The sequence below is a fragment of the Erithacus rubecula genome (genome assembly GCF_903797595.1).
Source record: "Erithacus rubecula genome assembly, chromosome: 22".
In the NCBI taxonomy this organism is placed as follows: domain Eukaryota; kingdom Metazoa; phylum Chordata; class Aves; order Passeriformes; family Muscicapidae; genus Erithacus; species Erithacus rubecula.
Window position 1 is genome coordinate 2,950,024 of NC_136674.1, and position 26,001 is coordinate 2,976,024.

At 44.8% G+C, this 26,001-nt stretch overlaps 1 protein-coding gene across 3 annotated transcripts in view; it reads right to left on the reverse strand.

Annotated features, from left to right (window-relative positions):
- The window catches only part of VPS53 (VPS53 subunit of GARP complex), a 60,787-nt gene that overhangs the window by 4,985 nt on the left and 29,801 nt on the right, over window positions 1-26,001 (reverse strand). For all 3 annotated transcript variants that reach the window (XM_079325117.1, XM_079325118.1, XM_079325119.1), the window contains 9 exons: window positions 25,836-25,937; window positions 22,535-22,629; window positions 17,880-18,122; window positions 16,282-16,429; window positions 15,341-15,423; window positions 11,924-12,002; window positions 6,966-7,114; window positions 2,171-2,240; window positions 407-544 (listed from right to left, as the gene is read on the reverse strand). In XM_079325117.1, the coding sequence (XP_079181243.1) occupies window positions 407-544; window positions 2,171-2,240; window positions 6,966-7,114; window positions 11,924-12,002; window positions 15,341-15,423; window positions 16,282-16,429; window positions 17,880-18,122; window positions 22,535-22,629; window positions 25,836-25,937 (1,107 nt within the window). The remainder of the gene's footprint in view (window positions 1-406; window positions 545-2,170; window positions 2,241-6,965; window positions 7,115-11,923; window positions 12,003-15,340; window positions 15,424-16,281; window positions 16,430-17,879; window positions 18,123-22,534; window positions 22,630-25,835; window positions 25,938-26,001) is intronic.

Below are 26,001 nucleotides of genomic sequence, written 5' to 3' on the forward strand. Positions count from 1 at the left end.
AGCTTGGCTCCCCTGCGTGATGGAGTCTGCACAAAGGCCTGCAGTAACCTGAGCCCTGGGGTTTGCCCCACAGCAGACACTCACCAGTGCAAACTCTGATTTTCACAAGCTCCTGAGGGAACCTGGTGCCCCAACTCTCCTAGCAAGTAGAACTTGAGCCTTTGGTTGCCTTGAAAAGTGAGGGTGGAAAACTCAAAAGTGGTATTAGAAGAGAGTGGGGGCAAACCCAAACCCAAGGGGAGTGAGCCAGTTCTGCAGAGCAGCTGGCAGAGCCCCCAGCCAGGCTCACAAACGTTCATGTGCAATTGCAGATTGCTGCATTCAAAGGAAGGGCCCCCTGGAATTTGCTCACTCTGATTCCCAGTCCAGCAGTCTGGCTGGCAGGTTATCAAAAGTCTTGAGTTACCTTCAGGATCATTTCAGCCCGAGTCATGCCTTTCACCACTATCTTTGTGTAGCTGGCAGGAGCCTTCCTCACCACTTGGGACCCAATGGAGGGCAGATCCAGCAGAACCATCTTCAGAGAGTGAGTGTCCAGCAGCAGCTGCAAGAGTTAACCACACTCTGTTATCAGCCTCCTTCTACCAAGATCCATTAACATCCTTAAAACTTTAACACTTCCCACACTGGAAGAGTTGTGGTGATTGGAGTTCAGGAACAGGAGGGACTGACCCATGTGATGACACTTCTAGGAGACACCATCACCCATGGCTACATATCAGCATTGTGGCTGATTTTAACAGAGCATTGCTCTGCTGACTGGAAATTACTTATGGCAGCACATCTGGCACATCAGGCACACAGTTCCAGTCCTTCCCCCAACAGTATGAAGTGAAACAATCTTGATTACCTGTACCCTGATGTAGATACTGAGGTCAAATGAACCACACTTCCTCCTGCACCCAGCCACCCACAGTGCCAGGCTTCTGCAATTACTCAACCCCTTGATTGGGGTTTCTCTCCCTAAAAACTGTCCACAATCAGCTACACTGAGAACTGCTCACAGCCTGGATGTTGTTTGTTACTATCCCAGCAAATAAACAAGCAGCAGCCATGAAACTGAGCCCAGACAGAGCAGCACTGTCTCATGACAAAATGCTGTGGATTAGGGGTTCTTAGAGCAAAATTATCCTAAATATCACACTCCCCTGATTGCACAAAGTATGTCTGAAGAGACAAGACTAGTGAAGGACAGAAATCTGAAATCAAACTAGAGGAAAAGCAGCCTAACTTATTTAGGCTGCAGTGAGTGTGAAAGCCCACTGGGCTGTCAGCACACCCAGAGCATTTCCTCAAAAATTGTTAAGCCTGGGAGGGTAACACAGAAAGCAAAACCCCATAGGTCTTGCTCCCTACACTCCTTGCACACCCAATCTTCATATTCCAACCATAAGTATTAGCAAACAGCAGGAAAAGCTGTGTGTAGAACCAGAAAAGCAGGAAAATGTATCACTCCCATTTGCACCAGAGAGGAGATGGTGGCATGGAAAGATCCTGGTGGGGTTTTTGAACCAGGGGGGTTTCAACAGATTTTAAGGGAACTGGGGTTCTACATGCTGCAGAGACAGATCAGCTGCTGAGACCTCATAGCCCAGGGAGGGATGTCCCACTTCTAATGCCATGTATTCACTGGCAATCAGGCTAATAAAACCCTTCCCAACCTGCTTTAAACCAGCAAATTTGGCCTGTTATTCCCATATAGGAATATTGAAAGCTTTTAACATTAGACACAAGCCCACTGCTGCTTAATCACTTGAGAAGCTTTATTTAAAGACAAGTCCCTTTAATCACTCCCAGGTTATTGCTCATCACACAAGACAAGCAGGCACTGGGCTTCACCCATTTGCTTTCCATTAAGGATGAGGAAGTTTTTGATGTAAAGCTCCTGTTTCATTTTGCAGACATTCTCAGAACCATCTTTGATGCCTAAAACCCAAGCAGCTTTGAAGGCACCATTTGAAGTTCATAGCAGACCCATTAGGGATGATTCTGCTTTTTTAAAAATTTTATTTTATGAGCCCACAGGACTAATAAGCTCTGTGTGCAGGGGACAGATGAAATCTTGCTCTTCCAAATCTCATCCTCACAGAGCAGCAGGGTCCAGCCCACAGGCAGGGTGGGAGATGCCTCAATTTTTGATATGACAGCCAATGCAGTTATTTCTTCTTACCTGCTCTGCACCCACCATGCTGATAGGTTTGCACTTGAAGAGATGGTTAATGAACTTGGGAATGAAGGAGCTGCAGGAGAGACACAAAATGATACAATTACATAAGAATATTTGCAGCCTGCTGTGGTGACAAAGCATGCAGAACCAAACCAGGATGGCTTCCACAAAGACACTCTGAGTGCCAGCTTCCCAACCTAATTCCAGACATGTTAAATACACTAAATTAAAAAAATCCCAACCCCTAGGCACAGGGTTTTTTTTGCTTTAATCCCTCCTGACTTCAAAATTTATTGAGAAGCTGCACACACTCTCTAGGTAAATAAATTGCTATAAACTAAATATAAAGCATTACAATAAAAGGTCAACAAACAAACTATTGTGCATCATAAAAACAGCAACACACCAGGATTAGCCTCACTGCTCATGAGTGGAAGTATCTTGACTGTGTCCAGAACCTACATTTTCCTGCACACAAGTAATTCCATAACATGCATATTACACACTGAACTTGAGGTGCAGCCAAGGCTGGAGGTCTGCTGGGCCCTGGACACTCACACAGAGGCACCCTTCCAAAAAGCTGCTGGCCAACACAATCAAGACAAGAAAAAGTTTTGTGAAAAGGAAAACACCATTACTATTTTACTGTCATGGATTTCAGGCTCAGAAAAATGACTGCCCAACCAGAGAGAGCCTGGTGAGGATGGAACCCCAATATTCACCACTCCAGAGCATCAGCTTTGGTTTTTGCTTGCTGCCTCTTGATTTGAGGCTTTGAAGCAGTTTGGTGGAGAAGCAGATGCTCCCTCCCAACAAAAGCAGGTTGGGCACCTGCAGGACAAGCTCCTGCCCAGCCACTCCACCAAGGAGCAGCACAGGAAAGCTCAGGAGCTGCATGAACCACAAACTCTGTCAGGACCACACCACTCCAACAAGTCTTCCTCCTGCTGCCTTGTTTTTCATGCACTCTGCCTCTTTCACATGCCCTCCTTGGCTGAATGCCTGCAGGGCTCACATTTCCAGGACTTGCCCATGACCTGGTGGCAGCTCTTGGATTTTAGTGGCTCTGTCCTAAGAGAGTATCAGCTGTGCCTTGGGCTGAGGCTGTTCATGATGATCATCTAAATTCAGTGTGCTTTCCTCCTTGCATCTGTTAAGCTTTTTTTCTCCACCCAAACAAAGCAAGGAGCATGGACAGCATCTTGTTTGTCCTGCCACCTGTTTTCCAAGCCAGGATATTTATTTATTTCTCAACCTTTCTCATGGAAGAGTGACAAAAGTGTAGCTCAGGCACAGAGAGTGCCAAGCTGCTGAGCAAACCCAAAGGAATGGCTCAAGGAAGAGCCCTCAGGTTCCTTCCCTTCCCTCAGACACAGCCACTACCTCTCTCAGTGAATCATTTTATCCTGGAGAGGTGTCAAGGAGAACAATTTCAAACTACTGCTGAGAACCAGCTACTGAGCTGCCCCAAGCAGCTTTGAATTTGGCCACCAGAGAAACAATCTTGGCAACAAAACAGAAAGAGGAGGAGGAAAAGAAGCCTTGTCTCCTCTTGCTCAAAAGCATTACAGTGGAGATTTAACCTATCTGTTTTAAAAGTCCATTTTTCAGGTTTATAACTAATTCCCAGAGGGCAATTAGAGAGTGATGAGCACAGCTGGAGCTGAGGTGATCCTAGAAAATGATAAATTGGCAGCAATCCTGGATGCAGCAGCTCACTGCTGGCAGAACAGTGCAAGAAATTAATTGTGCCTTTGATAGTGTAGGTAGATCCAATTGTCCCTCCCCCTGTAAGGTCAGGCATGGAGCTAAAGCTCATGTTCTGTATGAGAAACAGGGTGAGCCTTTCCTTCTGCAGGGTGGCAGCTTGGCAGCCCCTCCCCTGTTGGTTTTAATCTTCTTTTCTATATAACCACACAATCTCCCATGGACAGCATTCTATCTTGCATGAAACAATTCCCAGGCCCCTCTGGATGGCCACCCACCATCAGTGCAGAGGGGTAAAGTGACCTTCCATCCCCACATGCCTCTTATTTCACGCTGCCTTATTGGAAACAGCTTCCCAACTCCAGCAGGACAGACAAGACAAACTGTAAGAGCCAAGGGCTGCTCTGGAATTTTTTTTCCCCCCTTCTTTTTTTTTTTTTTAACTAGCAGAGACCATCAAGAGCAGTTGCACTTAACAGAAAAATGCACTGGAGCCTCTTGCCTAGGCTGGACTCGATGCTGGTGTACAGCAGGAATCCTGATGTGAATAATACGTGCATGTTCAGGGGGAATGATCTGCACGAGGCTCTGTGCTCTGAATGCCTCTATTCCCTGCACAATCACAGCTAGATTGGATGCCAGAATTCATTTACAGCTTCAGCTATAAAACTGAACCCAGCAAAGCCTCCCTAGAAGCAGATAAGTCCCCAGTGTAATAATAAAACAGTGCAAGACAGATAAGGAACCCAAGGCACAGAAACCACAGCATCTGAGAGGCTCCCACCCAAAGGGAGTGGCTCTGCCAAAGCCTGGGTTTTCCTAATCCCCTGCACTGATGATGCATCAAGCACAATGCCTTGCTGAGTGAGGCACAGACAGACATGCAACCACAGTCTGTCTGTCTGTCTGTCTGTGTGCCAGCCTGAGCTATGCAGGACAGCCCTCCAAAGTCCTGCTGTCACTGAGTCACTGCAGCTGAGGAGGGTTTTGCTTTTTGCCACCCTCTGAGCTGGTGCCAGGCTGAGCTCAGCCCTGAAACCTCCAGGAGCCTCCACACCACAACCTTCTTCCACCAAACTCTTGTCACTTCTCAGCTGGAGCAGCTGGAAGGACACAGCACCCACCAGGCTTGGCTGCTGCAAGCAGAGGGGGAGAACTGTTTGTTTTTCCTGTCTCTCAGTTCTAATCTCTTCCTCATTGAGGTCAGGTCACAGACTTCCCAAACACATCCCAGCCCAGCAGCCACAGGCTGTGCTGCTGGGGGGTTTGATTTCAAAGGATGAGGTGCAGGCAGAGCTGAGCCCCCACCCTGCCTGCAGTGCCTCCCCCAAAGCTGCTCACTGTCCCTGCAGAGCACATCGGTCAAAACAGAGCAAAAATGACAAATTGGGTTAGAGGATTGATGCAATTTCTGATGGCCATTTTTCTTCTCTCCAGACTTGGCTCAGATCCTGCTGTTTTAAATTTAGTGACTTTAGCTGCCTTCTCCCCTGTGGTCCTGTAACTCAACACTCAGGCTTTATACAATCCATTAGGGCTGAGAAGTGGCAGCTCACAAAGACACAGGCATTAACATGTGGAGAAGCACAAGGCCTGTTAAAAGGATTTTCAGCATTGTGGGGCACACAAAAGGCCAGGTATTTATATTGGCCCAGCCAGCATATTCCTTAAGAATTCAGATTTTCAAAAATACAAATATTTGTAGGCATTAAAAGGCATTTTAAGGAGACTGGTGCTCCCTTATCATTGGGCTGGTTCTCCTTAGCACCAAGTTGTCAATGCAGCAAAATCAACCTTCAAGAACCCATTTTACCCTTCTACATCTGATCCATGGCACAGTGAGTTCAGGACTGTGTCTCAATTTTCATGGGCTGCAGATCAGAGCTGCAGTTGTCTTAAAAAAAAAAAAAAAATAAACATTTTGGAGAGGAGTAGTGGCTTCTGTGCTCAAGGATGAGGACAAGCTTAGATGAGAACTTCACTCAAATCTGAGAGCTGTTTCATCTGGAGTTTACTTGGTATGTGCCTAGCAATAAAGTTAAAAGGGAGGCAACTAAGCTGAGGTATTAAGAGTGTGCTGTGAACAGCTGAATAAATGGGGGGTTTTATTTATCACATAAAATTCAAGTGTAACCACACAGAAGGTTTTCATACAATAAATTCTCACTGAGACAGCGTTTCAAACAGTGATTATGGGCAACATCATAACATGATTTATCAGCAACTGCTCCTTAATGCAAACTCATGAGTACCCCAAGACAGAGAGGGGGATGAAACTCAGGAGAGCCTCCCTGCTGTGAAAACTCCCAGTTCCCAGGATAGCTGCTGCATCCCACCCTGCTGAGGCAGGAGCTGCAGCTCAAATCTCCAACCCACACAGTCCCTGCCAGGCCACAGAGCCTATTTCAGGGTGATTACCTTATCAGAGATGAATGAAACATTCAGGTATTTCAGAGTGACACATGACACGCACGCCACTGCTCCAGTCCACGGTCACATGTGACACCAAAAGCAGCAGCTACAGCTGGCAGAGCCCTCCTGAGGGTTCTTCTTGGCCCATTGCCATGTGGAGCTCAGCTGGCCACAGGCAAGCAGGGAAGAGCTCAAAGTATCTTCCCCAAAAACTGAATTTTTGTTTCAGACATAGAGGTAAAAAGTTTGGATGCCCGCCCTGAATTGAGCAGCAAGGGGCAATTCTGTCTCATTTCTTTCATGCTGCTCAAATTCAACTGACTTGCTCGGAAGATATTTATTACCCCCCAACATTTAAATGTGAATTTCCTCTCCTGACTCAGCTATTCTTGCACAGAAAATCAGCTTTTAGTTTGTGAAGGTAGAATATACTTCTCACACGTGCCCTCCTTACAGGGCTTGCTGTAAATGTTATTTTGAGGCAAATTTCTCAGTACCTGGAAGCCCCATGGAAGAAAAGTAGGTTTTCCCACAGCAAGAGTCATATCCAAAAGTCAGATATTCAAAGTCTATTAAAGATGCCCAACCCAAAACTTTGTGCACTTAGCAAACAACACACAGTGACCATCACAGTGTTTCATGGGATGACCTGAATAAACTGTGGATGTTGGTAACTCACTTTGCAAATTTGATGCAGAACTGAGTGAAATACTTCCTTGTGGAGGCCAGGTTGTCACGGATGATGGGGACATTCTGTTTAATGTGCAGGATCACTGAGGTGACATAAGGACTCTGGTCACCAACGTGCTCCACGTTCTGCCACTGCATCTGCACAAAGAGGAAGAAAAAAACAACAAAAAATGACTGTTTAATTCATTAACATTCAAGCAACTGGTAAGGGAAACTGTACAAACTTCCTGCCAGGGGATCTCTAAGGAATTATTTAGAAACTGCTTCTGCAATTCACCACCAAGGTCAAGTTCTTCATCATTAAAGTGATTGGGAAAAACCCTTCCAAAAGAAGACACAAAGAAAAGCCAGAGCAGCCCCTTTTGCACCAGAGACTGTGACCAGTAACCCACACAAATAGGGACCACTAGGATTAAAAAAGCCTTTGGAGCACACCAGGCTGCTCCAATATTTAACAGTTTCCAGTTTGCTGGGATGAAGTGCCCATATAAATCCTGATTACAGGCATTTGAGAAAATATCTGCAAGCTTGCAAAGTCTGGATTCCTGTATGGCAGCCAAGACTTTAATACTGGTGAGACTGATGACAGATAGATGGAAGAGGTAAAAAGTCTTAAAGTCCAAAGCACTCTACACCAGTGTAGCTCACTGAAAACACTGCTGGTGTACAAGCCAGGATGCCCAAATCCAGCTCCTCCAAATGCATGTAAAAAGTACAAAACAAGAAAAGTTACTCAACCTCCCAGTTTGTTGTCATTTATTCTCTGCAGAACTGCAAGAGCACAGCCAGATATGTGGCTCCCCTGACTTTCTCTGAGCCTGGTTTGCAGTACACAGGGTACTCCCAATTTAAGTCAAGTGGAAAAACCAAAAAAAGAGGTGATTTGGTCTGGCCCTGTGTTTCTATCAGAGTTTCACAGGGGAACACAAGCATCCAGAAAAGCACACTCAGTTTTGCTGCTGCTCAGAACTCTGCAATGTTCTCCCAATAACTCTTTGGAGTTCTTCATGCTGGAGATGACACAGGAGGAAAACTCATAGGAAGTCAGGAGAGGAAACTGGGCACATATGGAAGATGAGCTTTTTCCTTTGAGGGGCTGCTTGTCCTCAAGCTTGTTTTCCCAAGTTCTGGATTTTGCATATAAACTTTTTTATTTCTGGTTTTAATTTAATTTAATTTAATTTGGCTACTTTGCCCCCTGCAACTCAGCTGACTCAACTCCATCCAAACAACATGCAGCCTGACTTAGTGGGAAAGAAAAGCCAAATTATTTGCAAAACCACAGTGTCTGAGTCTACACATGTCCCACTAAAGCTGTCTTTATTTAAACCAAACAAACCAGCCCCAGGCTGCTGATCTCACATCAGCTGGGTGGCTGCAAGGGATGGATCTCTCATCACCTGCTGTGCAGGTTTTCATAGAGTCACAGAACATCCTGAGTTGGAAGGGACACACAAGGAGCATCAACTTCAGCTCCTGGTCCTGCACAGACACCCCAACAATCCCACCCTGTGTCTGGAGTGTCCAAACATTCCTGGAGCTCTGGCAGCCTTGGGGTTGTGACATTCCCTGGGGAGCCTGGGCAGTGCCCCAGCACTCTCAGGGGAAAAACCTTTTCCTAAAATCCAACCTAAACTTCCCCAGCACAGCTCCAGCCATTCCCTCAAGTCCTGTCACTGACCACCTGCTTTTCTACTCCTCATGGTACTGATCACATCCAAACAAAATACTCTGTGCCTTTCTCCCTGCTGGATTCACACATTCCCTTCTTGACAGAGCAATCCTCACCCAACACACCATCCCCACAGAGTGGGAATGGCCAGAAAGTGGGAAGGGACTGCTGAGCTGAATTATTGCACCAACAATGAAACAGTAGCTTTTTCATTTTGTTGGTCATCATTCCAAAAGCAATACTTTACAACCAAACCTTTAAAGCATGAACAGTAAAAATAGCCCTTTTGTGTGTGTGTGTGTGCATGTGGGTGTGTTTCACCCCAAAAAAAAAAACCCACCCAGTAGCTGCAGAGAAAGGAATAGCACACATACTGAAAAGTCATCAAAAGAAATATGAGCCCAACTCTGCTGGTAGAGCTTTGTTCCTGTTGGTTTAAATTTATTCCTCTTTTTCCCTTGTCCTGTGTTTTTTTTGGGATGTCCACAGAGTTTACATACACAAGCTGGAAATGAATCCAAGGAACAGGAACAGAGAGATGTCAGTGGAAAGGAGAAGCCCAGAGGCACCTGCAGGCTGGGAGGACACAGGATGTCTGCAAGGTTTGCAGGAGCTGCTGCTTCTCAACAAAACAGGGTTTGGGTTAAAGCAGGCAGGGGGGAGAGAAGCCCTGAGCACACCTGGTGTGGTTTGGCACCTCACAAGAGCTGTGCTGCCTCCTGGGACAGCTCAGGAGTGGCATGTGTCCCCAAAGTGCCACCAGCCCCTCCCTGTGTCCAGCCCTGCAGCAAAGGGGCTGCTTGGACTGAGCAGAGGATGAACAGAGCTCCAATTCCCCCTGTTCCCAGCAGCATCCCAGTTCCATCTCCTGCAGCTCCAGACTGGTTTGAGCTGGGGCTGCTCCTGCAGGAAGGGCTGGGATGGGACTGGGGAGCAGCAGGAGTGACAGGGACACTCTGCACTGTCACACTCTGCACTGCCACACTCTTCCAGGGCTCAAACACTCTCCTGAGGGCTTTTAATTAGCAACTGGCAGCTCTGATTGCTCTGCTCTCAGGGTTTTCTGTGTCTGGATTGGAGAGATGATTAAAGCCCAGCTCTGTCCACTCAGCTGTGAGGACACCAGGAGCTGCAGCTGTGCCAAAAGGTTTTAGGAAAATGTAAAAAGCCAGCAAGAGATCAATGTGAGGCACTAAAATGTCCCCCAGCCCCACTTACAGGAACAGTTTTACATAGAAATTGATGTTTAATTCAGTGTGTAAATCAAGCCTTACCCAGTGCAAACCATAAACTTAATTGGGGTGAAAAAATCCTGTGCAGATTAGCAGCTCCCTCATCCCAGAGATTAAAAAGGAAGCACACCAGGCAATGTGAGTGACTGCTACAGATCACTACAAACACATTAACAGTTCTTACTTATCCAGAATATCACAACAGGGGGTTTAGGGCAAATTCTCCTCCCACCCACATCCCAGCTCCCTGTCCTAGAGTCAGGTTTAATCATCCTGCACCTGCTGTAAAGTCTGAGTAAGGATTATCACCTACAAATTTTGTAATATGGGGCCTTCTCAGCATTTACCATTTTTTTCAGAAGACACAAAGTAAAGAATCATGGAAGCTGAGCAGCATTCCCAGCTGAAAGCAATATTCCTGATGCTGTTTTCTGTGTTAAATCTCTCAACGTGGCCTGCAGCCAAAGTGGATTGAGAGGTTTAAGCATTTCATAATTTACCTCTCTAGTTCCTGAACATTTTTGCAAAGGAAAAAAAAAAACTCCAACAAAGGACTGGGAATGTTCAATCCTGGAGGACACCAGAGAAATGAAAGGAAGCTAAACAAAGGAAGAGCCCTAATGGAGTATGGATCTTGAGAGAGCAAAATTGGAATAGATCAGCCACACAACCTTTATTTCTTTAATATAGGCTGAAATTTTACATTTCCAAACACTAACTCTGTGTTTAAATAATTACATGCATTTCTTATTCAAGTGTCAGAGTAATAACCCAGCCCTGAAGGAAAGGAAGGAGGAGGGTGATTGAAAAAAAATCCTCTTGCACCAAATCCAGGTCTAATAAAAATCACATAAAAGCAACTCTGTCTGATGCAAATAGTGGAGTGTGTGCACAAGTGACAAGTATTTATTTAGCTAATTTCATAACACTTAAACTTGTTTATATATCATCAGTCCCATCACATGTGCTGCATTTTACCAGTGTTCCAAAGACAAAAATAAATGGCCTACCAGCTGCTGCTTTCTCAAGGTTGTGGTTTACTTGGGTATAAACAGCCAGAGCTAAGTGATTCAAATATTACTGTACTCTGTAGGTTCAGGAGATCTGGGGGGCTGCCACAGCACACAGGCAACACCTGAAGTGCTGAGCCCTTCCTAGTGGTGTTATTTGACTGGGCAAAAAAATCCTCTTTCCATTTGGAACCTGTACAAGGCTCTATTACCAGCTGCATTCCACTTCAAATATTAGCTGGGGGTGGTGGGGCTGGTTACAGCTGGAATACATCATAAAGCAGAAAGCTATTAAAATTCATGGCAGTCAGACACTGTGTTGATCCTACAAAAAAATGGAGCTCTATGTTTAATATTTCTAATTAAAAAGGAAAAAAAAAAAAATTCAATCCACTTTTGTTGTCTTCACCTCTGTCTAAAGCAAGTCTGGGTTTTCACAATACTTTGGCAAGGAAACACAGCTCTGCATTTCAAACATATAAAAGCCAGCAGTGTAACTGCAACAAAATCCTTAAGCTCCAGTCATAGGGGCCTCTCCAGGAATGGCTCCATATGTCCTTGAGAGGATCACAGAAGCAATAAGGCTCAATCTCAATTCCACATCACCTCTCCATCTGAGTACCTCCATTTAAGAGCCCCAAACAAGCAGCCTGGTAAAACTCCCAGCCAAAGAAGACAAAGGGGAGAGCAAATGTGAAGGTGGATTTGAAATTTCACACTGACAAAAGTTTTTCCAATTTTAAATGTTCTCACTGGCACTGGAAGTGGAAAGAGAGAGCCCTGAGTACTTAGTGAATGTTATTTCATTGTCTGTAGGTTTTAATGTGGTGCAAAAAGCCTGAAAGCTCTAATCTGAATAATAAGAGGGTTTTGAGTGAGGGATGTATTTATAAACACAGCAATTGCTGCTCTAAAAGGTAAAAAAAAAAAAAAAAAAAAAAAAAATCAGAATAAAAGAATGTACCAGTAGTGAAATCAAGCAATCAAAGCACACAGGAACTCCACATGGATCTTCCTGAAAATCCACCCCTACCTTGCTCATAGCAGTCAGGGCAGGGTCACAGGCTGCATCCAGGTCCTGCACTAACAGCTGGATGCTGTTGGAGATCACACTGCAAAAAAAAAAAAAAAAAGGGAAAAAAAAGAGAATCAAGCATGAGTTTCAGAATCACAGTGAGTAACAGAGTGCCAGAACTGGAGTGTTTGACTGTGAGAGGAGGAAAATCCTCCACTGGCTGACAGCAGCACTCTGATGTGAGTGCACACAGCTACAACTTGCACTGGGGAGGAGCTGGGAAATTCTGCAGGGAGCTGCTCAATGGGCTCCAGTGGAGAGAGGATGTTTTCACAATTAACCTTTCTCTCTTTTAACACAAATAAGGGGTTTGGGATCAAAGGTGGCAGATGGAGAAGAGAAATCCCCAAGTATCAAGCCCAGACTGGGATTCAGCTTCAAATTTAATCCAGTCTGTGTAACACCAACATTTTATCATCTCTCCATTTATTCACAGCCAATATTCTACTGCTCATAGGAACTTGCAGAGAGGATTTTAAAAATGACATCTGCATGAGTTCTGTGTCTCCCATGTGTGAAGATGAAGGCAGATGTCTTATTTACACTATGTCTGGGACTGCTGCCATCCATTGTTTGAGTTCCTCAGACATATACCAGACTAAAGGACACATTAGTCAAACACATTTCCCTCCCTCTTTATTTTTTTTTTTAACAGCATGATATTGCTTAGAGACACATTTAAGGCCACCATATTATGGTATGCATAAAGGTGCAGCTGATCCTAAAACAACAGCCAAGAAATCTGCCTGCAGCAGCTCAGACCCCCCTCAGGGGCACAGAACCAGCACTCCCACTGCAGACAGCTTCTGCTAGAAGCAATAACTGATTCTCTTTCACTAAGCACAGTTTTTAAAAACAGTGTCAACTTTAAATCTGCCACAGATGTGTGTTTACAGCCTCAGGATTATATTTGTAAGAAGTGGATTTTACTTTTGCTCTTTCTCATGGTGGTAGCAGCACAGATGAGAATTACTGTGAGAAATCTGGGCAATGCTTCCTCAAACCATCTTTCCTCCCCACCATTGTCTTTGTGAAGTTTTGGACACTACTCTGGGGTTCACTATTCGAAATATTTTTAAGTTTCCACCTTCTCACTGAATATGGTGTCACCCACACTTAATTCTGACCTGGGATTTGTTCCTTTTCCTACAGTTCCAGCACATAAAGTCTGGAATAGGATGCAAAGTAAAAGACTTCCTTCAAAGCAATTAATTTGTTTGTAAAGGCAAACTCATCCAAAATCAGTTGGAAAAATTAATATGTGAGATGAAGTGAACACAGGCTTCAAGTTACACCATCTAAAACTTGCATTGGGATAAAAAAAGCCTGTGACTGTTCCTGCTTCTGCTGGGCACCACAGAATGCACTCCCTGGGGGATTCCACCAGGATTTCAGCCAGACTGAAATAACCACCCACAAATGTGGGCACAGCTGACTCCTGCAGGGCACCTGACTGGCAGGGAAGAGCTGTGCTGCAGCACCAAAGAGGAACACAAAGCTCTGAGGGGATGGGAGGTGACCCCACCACTGTGTGTCCATGCCCAGGAGCTGGCTCACCAAGTGCTCTCAACCTGAAAAGCCACAAGTTTGCAAACAAGGAGAGAAACTCATTTGTCTGCACTTCAAAATAAACTCCTGCTGTGGAAGGATGGTGGTGCAGCTGGAAATGTGTTGGGAACACAAATCTGAGAGGGTTTGGAGCCTGGTTCTGCAGGAAGACATTTAAAATCCTCAGCCCAGGCAGCACAGAGCAGTGGGTGGCTCCTCAAAGCATCCCTGATGAGCACAGAAGGGATGGATCAGGAAACTGAGGCCATAAAGGAGCAGAACAGCAACTCAGTGAGCTCAGCACTTGAGGGGTTCTCTGAATGCTGCCCATAATCTCACAAAAAATGGATTTCTGCATTTACATTGCAGTAATTTTTCTGTTCTTGAGCTTCAAGAAGAGCTCATAATTTCTCCCACTTTCCCTAAAGAAACTGCTTTGTCACCCCAAGGATAAAACCCTTCTTTTCTACACCTTTGGGGTCGTTCTGCATTTGCCCTTCTCTGAAAGAAAAAACACTTTCCAGGGTGCATAAACAGCACTTTATCACTTATTTTATGACTGTGCCTAACAAGACATCAAATCCCAGAAGAAACAACTTGTTTGATGTTGAATGAGCCAACACCAGTGAGGTTTATAGCTCTGACTTACACTGACAGAAGGCTGGACAAAGCTCTCAGCTGGAACAGAATGAAAGTCAATTAAAAGCCTTTGTTACAAGATATATCAGCCCTGTCAGTTGGACTTTAAACCTGTCCAGAGCAGCAAACCTGAGCTATACATTAAATAACTCCCAAAACACTTCACATTGCCTGTCTGGGCCCACCTGGGGAGGCAGCCACTGTGGGAATCAAGCAGCCACTCCAGATTGCTGGCAAAACTCACCCTCCACTTGTCCCTGTTAAGAAATCCCAATCTTCTGGCACATTTAATTTCTCCTTCCCTGCTACCCTGCTTGCTTTGGCTGAGTGGATACAGCAACCCCTGAATTTCAGGCAGGGATTCACTCTTAAAAAGAAGAGCCTGAAGGGAAGGGAGTTTCTGCAGCCTGGAATGGAGCCTGAGACCATGTGAAAGAGCTGGATGGAGATTCAGTGCAGCAGGAGAGGAGGAACCACAGGAAGGAAGTCTTCTGAAAAAAATATCTTACTGCTATCTGGGCTGAATCTTAGTTTCAGGGAGAGGAGGAGCTGGTGACAGGGATTATTTTCCCAGTCTTGCCAAGATATTCTTTTGTCTGATATGAGGCAAAACAACTTTTGCCTCAATTTTCTTGTCTCAAAAAATACATTCAATCTGTCTGTCAGGGGTGGAGAGGAAAGGATGTTAGAGCAGAATATTTTTAGCACCGTTACATGAAAAGTAATTTTAATGAATGATAATCTTCTCTCAATTATAATCCCCAAATATAAGATTGGATCAGTCTTTTATGTCATCTGAAATGGGGTTTGATCATACTGACAAGGCTGCTGATTACCAGGGGGAAGTTAAAGCAGGAAGGAATGCACTGAAATAGCTTCCTTTCTTGAAATGTAACAGCCACCTCACAGAGCTGCCAAGATGCAAATGATGTTTCAAATGGAAACTCACTATTTCCTTTCCCTTTTCCAGTGCTCTTGTTCCCTTGGCTTGGACCATGGGGAGTAGCAAAAGCCTGTGCTAGTGCTGCTCTTGGAGCAGCCAGAGGATGCCATTCCCTGAGCAGGGAAGTGCCCAGGCTGTGGATCTGGGTGGATCCAGGATCTCAGGGCTGTTGCTGCTCCAGCACCATCTGGCTGACAAAAGGGGATGTTTGACACATTGTGGGAGGAGGGAAGTGCTGGACATACATGCTGAAAGTGTCCATCTCTCCTGTCAGGTTGATTCTCTCCATTAGGCTTGCATCCACTTTTTCTTTGAGCTTCTCTTCCAACTGTTGGGAAACAAAACAAGCAACAGGGAGATCAGGTTTCTAACTCGAAATAATCGCTCTTGAAAACTTTCTGCCCTGGAAAGGTCAGCTTCTTCAAACTTCATCTGTGACCAAACTATATCCAAAACTCAGCCAGTGGCACTGGAAATCTTTCCTTCTTGGCATGCCAGACCTGTTGATCTGCCAGGATGGGCCATGGTGGCTCCATGTCCTCAAAGAATTAAAGCCCCAAGGTCAAATATGTAACTCTAGTATGACATGCTACCGTACTAGCTTAACACTGTGGCATCTGTCCTGCTAATAAAGATGTTTCTCAACACTCTTCCTGTGCCCAAACTGCAGAGGAGGAGGAGGAGGATTGCCAGAGCCAGTGGTGGAGAAGCCTGGACACAGCCAAACATCACAGTTCATTGCTGACCCATGGCATTTTGGAAGCACCTGAATGTAACGAGCTGCAAATCACATCAGCATAAATTCCTCCTCTCTCCACTCCACATTGCCCTAATATTTCATGCAAGTATTTTCCCAAAAGTATTTTGAATTATTGTTGTGCTTGTTTTTATGAAGGGGAGATAATGAACAGAGGATCTTTAAAAAAAAAAAAAATTGGTCCCCCATCCAAAACAAATTACATAACAAGCAGAAAAGGACTGAACCCAAAACTGCTGCTGCAAAGCAGGATTGCAAGCAAATTACTTTTCTCAGGTAGAAAAAACAAAATCAATACTTTTCTTTCTCTGAAATACAGATTGGATAATGTAGAGGTCAATAATAAATAGATTTTTTAGTACTTTGGGTTGTCCCAGCCTGCAGAGCAGCACAGAAGAGGGGCTGGTGCCCCCTCAGAGGAAAACTCACCTGCTGGGTGGTGGCCAGGCAATACTCTGCAGTACTTAGGATGCTGCAAATCAGGCAGAGCTCTTCTAAAGTAAACTTTGCCACCTCAGAGCCTTCCTTTTCTTTCAGCAAACTTGTGATGGTGAGCCCACCACTGCTGCTGGTTGTCCTGGAAAAAAAAAACCAAAAACCAACAGATAAAACCTGGGAGGTTTATGAGTGTGCAGACACTCAAGGTGCAAAATTACTGCTGGGTTTTTAATGCCATAAAAAGGTTTTATGATCACAACTCTGTGCAGCACAGGACATCAAACCCACAGCTGCTATTTTGGTGAAGGAATTTCTTTTACAAAGTGTTTTGTCCCAGGTCTTCAAGCAAAGGACAACTCACTCATTGACAAGAAAATAGATTAAAATGCAAGTGGAACACAGCCTTCCCCAGGTAGATTCACCTTCACTGCCAGTTATCCAAAATTTAATTAAAGATTACAGAAGAATCTCAGAACTATCAGGAAACTTGTCATATTTATCTCTGCAGCACTAAACAGCTGTCCACATGCATTTGAGACTTTGGCAACCTGTTTTAAAAGCTGATGGTATCAAGAAAGTAAATTATAAAAAATGTGCCTTCCCCTCCACTGTCTTCCAGTGAGCAACGTTCATGTATCAACAAAGAAAGACTCAGAGCAGTTTAGAGGCAGGAAATTCCCTACCTCTCAACTCTTTATAATCCAAATCCATTAAAAAAAAAATAGGACAGTGATATTTATCTTGGATAACAAAAATGGAGCACTAAAAAAAAAAAAAAAAAAAAAAACCTGGATAAAGAATGCAACTGAGGTCTGATGGAGAACACACATTAAATTTATCTTTCCACTTGTCTGGATGGAACCCTCTCTCCTTGCATCTGTGAAAGATTTTACTGGTTTCAGAAAGTCATTCTGCTGCTCCCAGGTTTACAAAGGAAACAAGCTGAGGATGTTAAATATCAAATAAAATTATCTGCAGTGGAGTTTTGGCAACATCTCAGGAGCACCTTTAGCCTGTTTACTGATACATATTGATGTAAACTCATTAGGATTTCCTCTCCTTTCACTGGATTTACATCTACAGATCTTATTTGTACAGAGATAAAATGTTCCAGAGCACAGGGAGGCACAGGGAAGCACTTCAGCATCTCACAAATAAACCACTTTCATTATAAATTACCATATAGATGATGTTGGGTTAAGGCAGCTGAGAATCCCAGTATGAGCTGGTTACCCAAGCAGCAACTCTGAAAGCCCTGCCCCTCTGAAGAGACTTGGGCTGGCATTTCAAAAGGAACCTCAAGAAACTGCAAATCTGGCTGCTAATCAAAGCCAAATATGAAGCTGTTCTCCAGGGGCCCTTAAAAGAAAAACAATGTGTGACTGCCCATTTGCTCTCCTGCTTTTCTCTCTCTGCAAGAAACTGAACTTTGGAGAAAACCATGAAGTAAATGGAGTGCTCCTGCTGCTACCTGGGGTGTTTTGACAGGGAAATGAGTGTTCACAAGGATGTATTTATGGATTATCTTTACAAATCATCTGCTGCTCAGTGCAGTGGGGTGTCTGCAGCCCTGGGGAAGCCACACTCACTTGGGCAGGTTTCCAGAGAGGATTTTCCAGGCATATTCCCTCAGGTATTTCTGGAAGATGGTGGTCAGGGCTATCATGGGCTCACCAGTGCTGAGCTGGGAGCATTGCACCATGCACTTCTTGTAGTACACAAAGAGGTCAGCACAGCTGGGCAGGACAGCTCCTCCTTCATCCACGTTGGGCTTGGGGGGACCCTGAGCCTTGAAATCAGCCACAAACCTGTCAATCAGCTCACCCAGATTCCTGGAAAAAAAAAAAAAATTTGAGTCTATTGAGGGAGGAATTGGAGTGAAAAGAGGGAATAATGCTTACAATGAGATTTTAGCAGCCCTTCCTCATCTCCACCCTCCCAGCACAAATTTTACACAATTCCACAGCTCCTGCTCAGGAGTTTTAGTGGCAGCTTCAAATCTGTTCTCCAGCCACACATAAAAGCTCCCAGATCTGCCAGGACTCAGTTCAGCACATTTGATGCAAGTGCATTAAGCCTGTGCTCAAGTTTCACTCCTGGCACCAGGAAAAGGAACAGTCAGGCCTCCCATCCCAGAGGCCTGCAGAGAAAACCTCAGGGAATATGGATTTGGAAGGGATGTGCTCAAAATGGTGTGTGCCATTTGCCATTTCTTGGTCCCATTTGGATACCACCTGGTTTTGCACAACTTCACACATCCTTTAAAGAAGTTTTATTTTGCATGAGCACAAAGTGCACTTCCTACTTAAGATTCTTTTCAAAAGCACAAAAAGCCCTCTTATTGTCTCCAGTGATTCATTACAGCCTGGTCCCTACTCAAATATTTCAGTCTTTAGGCAACAATAAACTTCACTCCATCCTTTCACCAGGACAAAAAGGCTTTTGAGCATGGCAAAGGGCCAGAGGCATCAGCACAGGACCAGAGAATCTTCTGATCTTGGGGAGTTCCTCTGCTCCTGCTCCTCCAGAGACAGCACATCCATGTCAGAGACCAAGCCCAGCTCAGCTCCATGGAATAACCTTTGAACTGAATTCTGCAATAAACCTCCTCCCCAGACACACACACAGAGCCTTCCTCAAGGCAGCTTGGCTTTTGGGAAATAGCTGGGGAATACTTTCAGACATAGAGGTGCTCTGCTGACCAGGAGTTTCTGTATTTTATAATTCTGTTTTGAATACAACCTTCCTGCAGCTCTGCCCTTCCCATGGCACAACCTTTGGGGGTGGAATGGCTGAGCTGTGATGATCCAGGGCTCCTAAGGAGAAAGCCAAACCCTCAGGAGAATGCCAGTGAAAAGGGGAAAAACCTGCCAACAACCACAGCTTTCCACCAGTTTCTACCCCTTTTTGCTTTCCCTCTTGTGAGAGAGAAAACCCCTCTGATTCTAGCTCAGCAGAGAATCCACAAATCTCTTCCCTGATAAACTCAGAGGTTGCTGCCTCAGAATGGATGAGCTCCTACCACAGCTGATCTGCTGGGCCAAACTTACCTCCAGAAATGTGGAATATCAGACTCTCAACCATGGAACAATGCTGGTTGGCTTTGGGCAGGCTGTTGCCAAGACAAGTATCCCCTTTTTCCATTGCTTGAGCACTGCACACAGCACTGACCCCACACTCACAGCTCCTCAGCTCTGTTACAAGCACTGTAAAAACATCAGGTTGCTGCTCTGATGTGAGAAATCTCCACAGTGGCAGCAGCAATTGAAGGCTGAAGGGATGCACTGATTGTGTTGGGCCACAGAGCAGCAGAATTTACCTCCCTGTGTAGCTTAGCAGAGCCAAGCAGGGCTCCAGGTGCTGCAGGCTGCAGATTCCTGCAGCAAAGAGGATGTGGCTCACTCCTTCCCAAATCCAACAGCTGCATCTCCACCTCTGCATCTGTGCTGGGCTCCAGCTGGGCAACAAAGTGGAGCTTTCTTAGCAGTCACCAGTCACTTGATTTTTTTTTTTTTTGCCTTCTCTCAGTCTCAAGGCACGGTCAGGAATGTCAATGGCTTTTGTTTCTTTATGTTTAGCCCACATGTTCTCCTCTTCTCTGAGGCAAAGTGAAATGGATCTGCATTTTCCTGGTCCCCCAAGGTCTTGTCAAGTGGGATGCAGGAGAAAATGCAGCTGTTCAGAAGAGCTGGGAGAGCAGTGCTGGGGCTTCACACTTGTTCTGATTCCAACCTGGATAAAACTGCCCATCAAACCAGGCTGTGGGACAGGCTCCTATTTCAGAATGGCACTGGAGCAAGCAAAACATCAGGATATTGTGCACTAAAAGAACTAATACATCATTAATGCACACTTTGGTTGATGGCAAACTTTCACATGAATCTCATCTGGCCCAAATATGATATGAAGGCTACAAATGTTTGTGTGGCACAATGGGAGCACAGAGAGTCTGGCAGAGAAACTGCTGGGAGATGAAACATGAAGAAGGCAGGAGAGCTACAGAAAATGAATATTTTCTCCACAGACTCTGAGGAAAAGCTCCAAGAGAATTCTCTGGTAGTGCAGATGTGGTATTTCCTAACAGTAGCATATTTATTGGGAGAGAGAACTCGCCAAATCTAACCAAGAGAAAGAATGAAATGAAATCACATAAAGGGAATTCTATTCTGCTTCTTTTCATTCCTGAACTCCTCCTCTTGTTTTTGTTTTATTTTCTTTTTTTTTTTTTTTTCCCCTTGCATTCAATTTATTCAGGGTTGTTCTGCACGAGAGGAACCAGGAAATTGTGAGCAGCATGAGAGAAGAACAGGGTGCCCAAGAAAGTGGGATGTGAGCAGAGCAGTGGCACTGAGACACCTGGAGCACAGCAGAGCACTTTCCATGGACTGGGGATTTTGGGAGCCCCTCTGCTGCTGAGGCTGCAAACACCCAGCACCAAGAGCCAGTTTTCCAAGCACTCTCCACCCAGATGTGCCTTTGAGCAGATGGAAGGAGGGCTCTGCACACTCTCAGCCCTGCAGGCCTGACAGAGCTCTTCCTCCTCTCCAGCTCACACCTGGGGGCTCCTGCTGCCCACAAAGGACACCTAAAGATGCACATCCCAAAGGGGCAGCAGTGAAATCTGCTTTGCTGATCAGAAATCTGATATTTACCCTGCAGCTGAGGGTGGAGAGCAGCATCTTTAAACTCCTTCTTTCAGGTGTCTCCTCTTAAAGTGCTGCAGATTTTGGCACTAAGTTTCTTTAAAGGGGTATGGAAACAATTTTTTAACAAAAATTGGGGTTTTTTTCTGCCACAGATTTAAAGCAATGATGAACAAAACTATCACACTGCTCTCACTATGCAGAGCTCAAACATACAATTAATGATCTGAGCAACATCTCATTTTCAGACATTGGCAACAGATTCCTCAAAAGTTCAATCAAAGGAAAAAGAAGAGAGAAAATTGTGAAGGAAAGAGATTTTTGGCAGTCAGGGGCAGCATGGGGAACACTGTGTCAGTCTTTCTTTGAATTCCCTGCAGCCTGTGGCTATAAAGCTAATATAAAACATCTCATGATTGTAAAGGAAAAGGAGAAGGGAAAAAAAAAAAGGGCAACTGAAGGGGCTAGGAGCACAATGGGGTAGAATTACCAAAATAGGGATTAATATGGCCCCCAGTGAGAAGGGAAGAAATACTCAAATAAGTCAGTGCTCAGTTGGCTGAGGGCAGGGGGGAAATATCAGTTTCCCTTTGTTACACTGCAGAGCAGAACCTAAACCCAGCAGGACACAGCACTGTGCAAGGTTTCAGCTATTCAAGGACCTTGGGGTTTTTTTTTTCAAGCATAAAAAGTTGATGGGACATGGAAAAGCTTTTTCAAGATGCTTATCATGGAGTTTGGATAGAATCAGGACACTACAAGCCTCGAGTTACAGATTCTGTCATGTGTAAAGCCCTGGAAGACAGAAGAGCTCACACAGATGAGATACACAAAGTAGGCACCTCCTCCTTTCCAGCCACTCATCAATGATAAAAGATTAAATTGAACCTTTTTCAACTCTCTCCTCTCCCAGGTGGCACTGCAGTTGTTACTGAGATGTTATTTAAACCCTGGTGTGAACTGAGGTGCACAAGGGGTGTGGTGAGAGCCCTGAAAACTTCCCAGAGCTTCTCTGAAAGCTCCTTTCATTCCAGTTGTTTGGCTGCAAGTCAAAGAGGAAGATGAAGAAGGGTGCCAGGGATTAAAGCCCCTGACCAAGTCCCAGTCTGGGAGCAATGACATTGTTATCTTACAGCCAGCTCATCCACAGCAGCTTTCATCTAAGGATCTCAAATAACTTCTTTCTACACAGCAAATCTTGCAACTCCTCTGCCACAAAGCCACATGTGCATTTTACAGAAAACCCAACCCTATGATTTGGGGAAGACAAGAGATGAAAGAAAGACACATGTCTGCAGTGGGAATTGCAGAGGCAACAGAAGTAATTTCAGTAATGTCTCTAAGCCTCTTCCAGAGAAAGGCAGTGGGCACCACTCCTGCAGCCCTTTGCAATCACACACAAAACCAACCTCCACAGCCCTCTGAACACTCATTTTATCCAAGCAAAGGCCTCACTCAAAGTTTTTTGGACCACAAGCACTGCTCCTGTTGAAACCAGGCAGCAGAGTTTCAATAAATTAATTTTCTGCAGCTCGAGCACAGAATCCAGCACAGCCCAAACCCAGCAAACAAACCCAAATAAAACTCAGCTGGTTACTCACTTGTCCTGGGACTCAATATACACATAAAGGTGAGGCTCAAAGCACTTGGAAACAATGCCATGGAAAGGATTGTCAGGGACCTTTGGCTTCTTTGGCTGCAAGGAAACATTTACAATGTTGGTTCAAAACTGCCCCTGCAAGACCTTGAAGGAACAGCAGTGCAACAGCACAGAAGGATATAAATCTTTAGAGATATTATAACACAGAAATTTGCTGTCAAATAATCAAAGCATATAAATGTCATTATATCCAAGTTCTCCCTCCTTCTTAGAGGGCTGTTAGCAATCCAAGGAATTATCTTTGCACTTGCAAAATATTCTTAGCATTAAAGAGGAGGCTGCTCCATGCTAACAGATTTCAGCTGAAGAATTTTAATGCAGTTTGCAAATAAAATCTCACTAAATCCTTCAAGCAGTAACAAGGCTCCACTAGTCCCCTCTGAAATCAAATGTAGCAGTTATTTGGAAGCAAGATTGAAGAACCCTTGCACTTTAGAATATCAAGGGCAATAACTCAAAGTTACAGGCTTCATCTGAATGAATTTTATTTAGATAAACAGCATGTAATTACTGGAGGAGCCAGAATTATGCAGGCCTGCCTTGACTCTGAAACACATTTCTGGGGATGCAAAGATTTCTATTTTTAAATCACATTTAGAGCATTAAGCACATGTGCCATTTGGGAGCCATCCTGTTTACCCTCATTTGAGTTTAGTGCTGCACTCTAACCACCACCAGCTCACCAAAGCCACTGGGACTACTCACACACTTCCATCTCTGCATGTTTAAGCACCAGGCTGGCCAGGGCCTTTAAGCTCTTTTTTGCCTTACAGCTAGATTGTTATTAGTTTTTTGGGTTTTTTTTACTAACAGATAATTTCTCTTGTTGCTTCTCAGCAAACCAGCAACTTTTCATTGGCTGCAAAGAGGGCTGCAGTGACTCTGGAATGGAATTCTTGCTTCTCTCTCCACAAAAAGCCAAGATCAGCTCCCAGCCAATGAAGATATGAATTTTTCCAGCTCTTTTTTTTTTTTTTTTTTAAAGTGCAAGAAAAGCCAAACAAAAGAAGCAAAATGAGAGAGCCTAAAGGACTTTCTCTCCTAAATGACAGAGGAGGTGGCACAAAGAATTTGGCAGAACTATCAGGGTGTGACAAGGCAAACATTTCTTGGCAATAATTAAATGATGAATCCCAACTTATGGCTGCAAACCTCAAGTGAGGGAATAGTTTTATGGAGGTCAGACCACCTCTATGAGCTCTGAATGAAGAATTTAACTTGTAAGAGCCTTGGGACAGAACCATTACCAGGCATCCTCCACCAAAATCCCTCTGCCAGTGCCTGTTTGTGCTGGATGCACACACTCACTGGAGCTGGGAGGAAAAAAATCACAGAAACCTCCCAGCTGCCAAAGCCCTGGCATGGCAGTGGCAGCACAAAGCTGCAGATTCCCCATTTTTATTTAGCACTCACCAGGCTGCTCCTGCAGCAGGCCTGGCTCTCTGTGTGTCTCTGCTCCCAGTGTGTCTGGTGGAAGGAATACTAAATCTTTTAACAGTAGCAGTGAAACTGTATTTCTGAGTGTGCAAGCCTGTCCAAAAGCTGCAGATGTTTAAGCTATTTCCTCCTTGAGTTTGATGGAAATAATAAAAGGTTACTGTTGTCACAGTAAGGAGGTCTGCAGCTGGCCCAGTTTCCTTTCATTACTATCCAAAGTAAACAGATTAAATTGAACTGCTAGGATTACCAAAAGAGGTGCTTTTTTAGCATGGATTCCCCCACCCCCAAAAAAAATTACTTGTGCTCTCTCTTAGATTCCCAAGTGTCTTGAATTTTCAGGACTGGTGTCTTTGAAGGGCTCTTTTACTGAAAACCCTTCATCTTTAGCTCTTTGTGTTCCTTCTGTTCCTCATGCAGTGACAGCAGGAGACGAGACCTGCAGCACCTCCAGACTCTGAGCACAAACCAGCAGCTGCTGGCACTGTGACACTGGAATGCTGGAGCCCACCTGGCACACAGGAGTGACACTGACACAGGGCAGCCTCACCACAAACTGCATTTCCAGGGATTTCCCCATGGATGGCTTCACAAGGTACAGGGAGCACAGCAGCTCCTCTCCCAGGAGCTCCTGAACTGCTGCATCCTGCTGGTCAATAAACCCAACACTAATTGTTGCAATTATCTCTTCACCTGCCTCCTAACACCACTGACTTCTCCAAGGATGTCCTCCCATCTCAACACTGCACATCCAAGCCAACCTTCCAGTCATTAGGTGTTGGAAAGCAAGCTCTTCCCAAAAAATGCATCAGGGGTGTCTCCCCAAGTTCCCAATCTCTGTCTCACTGAGAAAAGTCCACACAATACCAACTGTCCAGGCTGTGTTTTAATGGAAACAGCAAAACCTTGCTTAAATCATTCTGTTTCAGGACTTTGGCTGTGGATGAAGGCACAGGGGCTGCCCTGCTCATGTGAAAATCTGGAGGGGATGCAGAGCACCAGACTGTGCTGGTGGAGAGCTCCCACCTCCTGATCTCCCCATGAGGCTCTGTCACCCATCAGGATACACCTGTACCTGACCCATTTACAGGGCTGTAAATCCCCTAAATAAGAGGAGAGTACCAGCCTCAAGTAACTCACAACATTTAGAAAACATCCATCGGGTGGTATAAAAAATACAGGCTTTGATATTGGTGCCAATTAAAACAATTGCATTTACCATTCATCCTTTAATGTTTGCAGAGGGTTTTGGAAGCCCTGGGCTTGTACAAGCAGTTAGGTGTTGCCTGCTTTGCAGAGGTAATGGATGAAAAGCACTGTAAAGATAAAAAAATCTCAGAAGTGATTTATCTGGAGTGAAAATCTAAAGCTGACACTTGAAAGTTCAACAAGTTGCCTGGTGACTCCAGACAGTTTGCTTGGCTGACAGGGCAAAATATGAATTGCAACTGTTTGCAGAGGAGCTTCTTTGGGGATCTGAAAACCCAAAGAGCTATTTCATCTTGCTTTGACAGAAATCCTGTAGTTACATTTGGGCTGCTGCTGTACAGGCTGGAACAGAACCCAGCTCACTCTCACGTGGCAGGATTGTCTCTGCACTATTAACTGGAATAAAGATTGCTTTGGTTTCAGTAAGCCAGAGCAAAGTGTGGTTGTACTGGGAGCCTGAATGCTGCACAAAGGATCCAAACTGCACTAAATTAATTGCTGTGCAAACAAACTTTTCAAATCAATGGGATGGGAAAAGCTGAGCCCCCACTGGAGATTCTGACAGAGGCTGACAACTGAGAACTTCAAAGACTTACTTTATCTGTATCACTCTTCTCCATCACAATCTCATCTGCCTCTGCCCCAGTTTCATCCTCCAGAAAGGGGTTGGTGGAGGGAGGTGGCACTTCTGGCTTTTTCTGTGGGGAAAGAGGAAGCTCTTCAGAGAACAGGCAGTTTTGTGCCCTCTGTCACTCAGCTGCA